This window comes from Monodelphis domestica, chromosome 2 (assembly GCF_027887165.1).
Source record: "Monodelphis domestica isolate mMonDom1 chromosome 2, mMonDom1.pri, whole genome shotgun sequence".
Taxonomy (NCBI): Eukaryota; Metazoa; Chordata; class Mammalia; order Didelphimorphia; family Didelphidae; genus Monodelphis; species Monodelphis domestica.
In genome coordinates this window covers 197,268,153-197,274,260 of record NC_077228.1, presented here as the reverse complement: position 1 = coordinate 197,274,260, position 6,108 = coordinate 197,268,153, and the positions used below count along the sequence as shown (strand labels likewise).

Below are 6,108 nucleotides of genomic sequence, written 5' to 3'. Positions count from 1 at the left end.
AGAGAGAGAAGAAAAAGGAAGGAAGGAGAAAAGAAGAGAAAAGAAAAGAAAGCAAGCTTTTAGGAAAAGGAGAGTTAGTTCCCAAATAGCAATGGGATACTAGCCTATCCCCCAGCAGCTTCCTTCTCTTCCCTCATTTCCTACATTGGACCCTACCTGTTCCTCCTGGAACAGGGGAGAATCCCAGGACAGCAGCTTTCCAATTCTATCACTTGCCTCCATAGAGATCTCACTTCACCCATCCCCTCTGGCTGCTGCTGAGCCCAAGTGGCCAGGGTCCTGCCCTCCGGGTCCCCAGGCTGGCACAGAACCTTCTGTCCTCAGTTCCTTCCACCCCATGCTCAGCACTAATCAAGAGGAAATGAGCAGAAGGGCCCAGTTAACTGCATTAACTTATCAATCCCCCACCTGGCAGGCCTTGGTTTCCCTGCTGACTCCCCTATCAAGATAGTCATCGATGGGGAGTGGAGGGAGGCAGGGCAGGATGAGGGAGATAACGGCCAGCTTCGGGGCCCCGGGTGACAGAACCCAGGATACGGGAAGAGGCAGGGAACGCACTGTCCTGTGGGACTGGGTGGGAGGGGAGGAGGGAGAGATTAGAGGCCCAAGGGAGGATGGGAGGGAGCAGCAGCTCAGGGACACCTGGAGGCCGAAGGACTTGGAGGGGGAGGGACTGCGATTGGAGGGAAGAAACTTGGGCAGTGGACAAACTGAGGCTGAGCAGGAAGGTTTGAAGGGCTGAACAAGAGGAATTCTAGAAGGAGTAGGATGAATGTACTTGGGTTGGGGGACTCTGAGCTAGAAGAGACCCCTCCCCATCACCTCTGCATTTCACAAATGAGGAAATCCAGTGGTTAGGATGCTGGGTGTGGTGGGTGTCGAGAGCATCTATATGTGAGCTCTACCTGGACACTTCCTAGTGGTGTGACCCTGGACAAGTCACTTAACCCCCATTGCCCAGCTTTGATGGCTCTTCTTGCCTGGGAGCCAATACCCTGTATTGATTCTAAGATGGAGGGGCAGGGCTTGTTTTTAAGCGGAGCTCTTTCCACCCCAGCAGAGAGCCCTGGAGAGGGGGAGGCAGTGATATGAGGGAGTGCCGGAGAATTTGGAGGGGATGCCTGGAAAATGGAAGCCCCTCCGGCCGGGCCCTGGTAAGAGGGGGCTGTGAGGAAACCAAGGCCTGCCAGGCGGGGGACTGATAGTTTCTGCAGTTTTTCTCTGGTACGGGGTGGAAGGAGCCCAGGGAGGGAACTGAGGGCAGAAGGCTCTGTGCCAATCTGGGCCACTTGCAGCAGCCGCAGCCTGTGGGGATGGACGAGGCGAGCGAGCTTTTCGGCCTTTGTATTCCGGGGGTGTGGTATGCAGTAAGAGCCTAATAAATGTTGAATTGATTCGGAGAGCACATCTGGCGAAGCCCAAGGAGGGCGTGAGCACTGGGTGGGAGGGAGCGGGGGAGCCGAGCAGAAGATGCAGCCCGAGTGTGATGCAGCCGCCCAGCCGGCGTTTGAGCCTCGGGCGGGCACCGTTCCTCCGCTTCCCCCCGTCCCCCGCCCCCCAATCGGGACACTGTGCTCCCGAGGCTGCTGACACTAAGCGAGATGGATGGCTTCACAAACCTGGGGACTGTCGCCCGGGGCAGCACATCCTTTCAGTCCGGCGTGGTGGGGGGCGGTGAGAGGGGCCTGACCAGACCCAGGAACGGGGGGAGGGGGCGATAGCAGGGGGTGAGCCGGCAGGAGATATATAGCCCTGACCCGGGCGGGAGGCCACGCAGACGGGTGGCAAGATGAGCAGCGAGAGCAAGAACCTGGGCACTGGGGCATCTTCGGACCCAGGGAGGGCGGCGGTGGCGGCCAGTTACCAGCGATTTGAGCCTGGCCCCTATCTCCGCAACAACTATGGACCCCCTCGAGGGGACCTGCGCCAACCAGATGGCGTGGGACCCTGGAAACTGCGATGTCTGGCCGAAACCTTTGCCACGGGTGAGCAGCAAGGGGTGGGGGGAAACTGAGGCATGGCACGGAAGGGGAGCAGGAGGGATTGGAGAGAGGTGAGACTGCAACTCAGAAGGGCACAGCTGTCTGCAAGAGATTTTTTTTTTTAAGTAAGTGTAGAAAGAGAAAGGATAGAGAGGGACCGAAAGACAGGAAAGAAAGAGACAGAGGATAGAGAGGGCAGAGGCAGAAAGAGGCAGAAGCATAGAGGATAGGGAGACAGAAGATAGCAGGACAGAGGCAGAAAGAGAGGCAGGATAGATAGAGGCAGAAGCCTAGAGGATAGGGAGACAGAAGATAGCAGGACAGAGGCAGAAAGAGAGGCAGGATAGAGGCAGAAACAGAGGCTAGAGAGACAGAAGATAGCAGGACAGAGGCAAAAAGAGAGGCATGATAGATAGATAGAGGCAGAAGCATAGAGGCTATAGAGACAGAAGATAGCAGGACAGAGGCAGAGAGGCATGATAGATAGAGGCAGAAACAGAGGCTATAGAGACAGAAGATAGCAGGACAGAGGCAGAAAGAGAGGCATGATAGAGGCAGAAGCATAGAGGATAGGGAGACAGAAGATAGGACAGAGGCAGAAAGAGAGGCAGGATAGATAGAGGCAGAAACATAGAGGCTATAGAGACAGAAGATAGCAGGACAGAGGCAGAAAGAGAGGCATGATAGATAGAGGCAGAAGCATAGAGGATAGGGAGACAGAAGATAGGACAGAGGCAGAAAGAGAGGCAGGATAGAGGCAGAAACATAGAGGCTAGAGAGACAGAAGATAGCAGGACAGAGGCAAAAAGAGAGGCATGATAGATAGATAGAGGCAGAAGCATAGAGGCTATAGAGACAGAAGATAGCAGGACAGAGGCAGAGAGGCATGATAGATAGAGGCAGAAACAGAGGCTATAGAGACAGAAGATAGCAGGACAGAGGCAGAAAGAGAGGCATGATAGATAGAGGCAGAAGCATAGAGGATAGGGAGACAGAAGATAGGACAGAGGCAGAAAGAGAGGCAGGATAGAGGCAGAAACATAGAGGCTAGAGAGACAGAAGATAGCAGGACAGAGGCAGAAAGAGAGGCATGATAGATAGAGGCAGAAGCATAGAGGCTATAGAGACAGAAGATAGCAGGACAGAGGCAGAAAGAGAGGCAGGATAGATAGAGGCAGAAGCATAGAGGCTATAGAGACAGAAGATAGCAGGACAGAGGCAGAAAGAGAGGCATGATAGATAGAGGCAGAAGCATAGAGGATAGGGAGACAGAAGATAGGACAGAGGCAGAAAGAGAGGCAGGATAGAGGCAGAAACATAGAGGCTAGAGAGACAGAAGATAGCAGGACAGAGGCAGAAAGAGAGGCATGATAGATAGAGGCAGAAGCATAGAGGCTATAGAGACAGAAGATAGCAGGACAGAGGCAGAAAGAGAGGCATGATAGAGGCAGAAGCATAGAGGATAGGGAGACAGAAGATAGGACAGAAGCAGAAAGAGAGGCAGGATAGATACAGGCAGAAACATAGAGGCTATAGAGACAGAAGATAGCAGGACAGAGGCAGAAAGAGAGGCAGGATAGATAGAGGCAAAAACATAGAGGCTATAGAGACAGAAGATAGCAGGACAGAGGCAGAAAGAGAGGCAGGATAGATAGAGGCAGAAGCATAGAGGCTATAGAGACAGAAGATAGCAGGACAGAGGCAGAAAGAGAGGCATGATAGATAGAGGCAGAAGCATAGAGGCTATAGAGACAGAAGATAGCAGGACAGAGGCAGAAAGAGAGGCAGGATAGATAGAGGCAGAAGCATAGAGGCTATAGAGACAGAAGATAGCAGGACAGAGGCAGAAAGAGAGGCAGGATAGATAGAGGCAGAAGCATAGAGGCTATAGAGACAGAAGATAGCAGGACAGAGGCAGAAAGAGAGGCAGGATAGATAGAGGCAGAAGCATAGAGGATAGGGAGATAGAGCCAGAGCCAGAGAGGCTAGAGAGACAGAGCCAGAGAACAGAGAAAGACCGAGGAGAGAGTCAGAGACAGGCTGAACTAGAGATCCAGAGTGTGTAGTAGGGAGAGAACAGAAACAGACAAGACAGGGGAAGACTGAAGCCCACACCGGCAGAAGAGAGGGAGACTGTGACTAACAACTCGGGTGTTGGTCCCCCAGGGGTGGTGACTGGCCATAGCCTCGTTGATATTGGCTCTGGCCCCACCGTGTACCAGCTGCTCAGCGCTTGTGCCCACTTTGAGGACATCACTATGACTGACTTCTTGGAGGTGAATCGTCAGGAGCTGGGGGTCTGGCTGCGACAAGATCCTGGTGCCTTTGACTGGAGCCACTACAGCCAACACGTCTGCCTCATTGAAGGCAAAGGGTGAGTGAGACCCATGAGGTGGGGCCTGAACCTGGAAGGGAGAAGAGTGGGGAGACAGATGGGAGGTGGAGGGAGGGGCTAAAGCGGCTGCAGTTCCACGGTAGAACCCGAGAAATGACTGGCAGGGAGAGGCCAGGGATCTCCCCAGAGGTGGAGAACTAAAAAGAAGTCATGGGGCATACGTAACTGGTATGGGGGGAAGCCAGGCATCTCCTTTGGAGAAATGGACATGAACACAGGAAAAGGCCAAGCATCAGGGAGGCTGGAGGGAAGGAGTGTCTTGGCAATGGGCAGAGCTGAAATGGGGGCATCTGTGAAACTCCCCGGGGGATGAAGGCACTGAGGATTTTGAAAGGGTCACCGCTACTACTCTGGGTCTTCACCCCACCCCTGTCGCCCCGCACAGAGAGTCCTGGCAGGAGAAGGAGCGCCAGCTTCGTTCCAAAGTGAAGAGGGTCCTACCCATTGACGTGCACCAGCCCCAGCCGCTGGGTCCTGGGAGCCCAGCCCCTTTGCCCACTGATGCCCTGGTCTCCACCTTCTGCCTGGAGGCAGTGAGTCCTGACCGTGCCAGCTTCCAGAGGGCCCTGGACAACATCACGACCCTGCTGAGACCTGGTGGGCACCTCCTGCTCATAGGAGCTCTGGAGGAGTCCTGGTACCTAGCCGGGGAGGCCAGGCTGTCTGTGGTGCCTGTACAGGAGGGGGATGTGAGGGAAGCTTTGAGTCGAAGTGGGTACCAGGTTCGAGATTTCCGAACATACAGCATGCCTGCCCGCCTGCAGACTGGTGTCGATGATGTGAAGGGCATCTTCTTCGTTTGGGCACAGAAGACAGTGGCCTGAAGGGCCTGAGCTCTCCAATGCATGGTGCCCATTTGTCTCAGGGTCTGTACTGACCCCTGAGATGCTGCCTAAAGAATAGAGTCCCCATCCTTAGGTGTCTGTAGTCCCTGGGATTCTCCCAGAGGAGGCAGGGGTGTCTGGAAGCCTCTCTATGCCAGGCATGGCGGAGGAGGGAGGAAGGGCACAACTAGCCATACCCTCATTCAATAAAGTTTTCTTTCTTCCTGCTGTCTGCACATCGCTTCAGCATCCTTACTGGCTGATTCTAAGCTGAGGGGTCTGAGGAACAAGGTGAAAGTAAGGGAGGAAAGGAAAAGGGAGGAGACAGGGAAAATCGTGGGATTGGAGAACCTGGGGCAGCGGGGGAGATGGAAGTGAGGGCCACATGGCACCTTGCCCCTTTCTCCTGCTCTGGTCAAATGCCCACCAGAGCGAACCCTCACTTGATTCTAGGTGTATCTCACTGTTTCCAGTGCCCCTCACCCCCATGATTCTCAGTGCCTTTCTCTCCTTTCCTTCCCTCTTCCCACTCAGCACTGGCTCAGGAGGGAAAGGTTCTGAATTGGTTTATTAGAGGCATACCGCAGCCCACCTCGGCCCCATTCATTTATTTTAATTGTCATGCAAGACCCCCCCCCAAGTCCTCATTAGAAGCAGGAATGGGAGAAAGAGCCCAATCCCCGCCCCCCATCACTGGGTTTTCCTCTGGGATGAGAAGTGTCTGGGACCTACAAAATGCCACTGTGTCATTGTACGGCAGGATGTGCTAGGACTGCCAGGACGGGCAGAGATCACCTTCACTCAGGCCCAGCTACGCTGGCACAACCCCCAGGCTCGACCTTTGTGGAGGGCAGGAAGACCCCACGTTTTCCCCCCTCCTGGATGCCCTTCTCCCCTAAGACACAGA

The 6,108-nt window shown here is 54.4% G+C and overlaps 1 protein-coding gene across 1 annotated transcript; it reads left to right on the top strand.

Moving 5' to 3' along the window:
- The first annotated feature begins 1,442 nt into the window (after positions 1 to 1,442).
- On the top strand, positions 1,443 to 5,437 carry PNMT (phenylethanolamine N-methyltransferase). The gene is made up of 3 exons (XM_001370838.4): positions 1,443 to 1,985; positions 4,149 to 4,356; positions 4,763 to 5,437. Exons 1-3 carry the CDS (start codon positions 1,790 to 1,792, stop codon positions 5,199 to 5,201), a joined length of 843 nt encoding a protein of 280 aa, XP_001370875.1. The 5' UTR covers positions 1,443 to 1,789; the 3' UTR covers positions 5,202 to 5,437.
- The last annotated feature ends 671 nt before the right edge of the window (positions 5,438 to 6,108 follow it).

Excerpts from the sequence above, each read along its gene's own strand:
- PNMT (XM_001370838.4), top strand. The coding sequence starts at position 1,790 with ATGAGCAGCGAGAGCAAGAACCTGGGCACTGGGGCATCTTCGGACCCA. Across the intron at positions 1,986-4,148 it reads GGCCGAAACCTTTGCCACGG|GGGTGGTGACTGGCCATAGC; the intron begins GTGAGCAGCAAG and ends TTGGTCCCCCAG. Across the intron at positions 4,357-4,762 it reads TGCCTCATTGAAGGCAAAGG|AGAGTCCTGGCAGGAGAAGG; the intron begins GTGAGTGAGACC and ends CGCCCCGCACAG.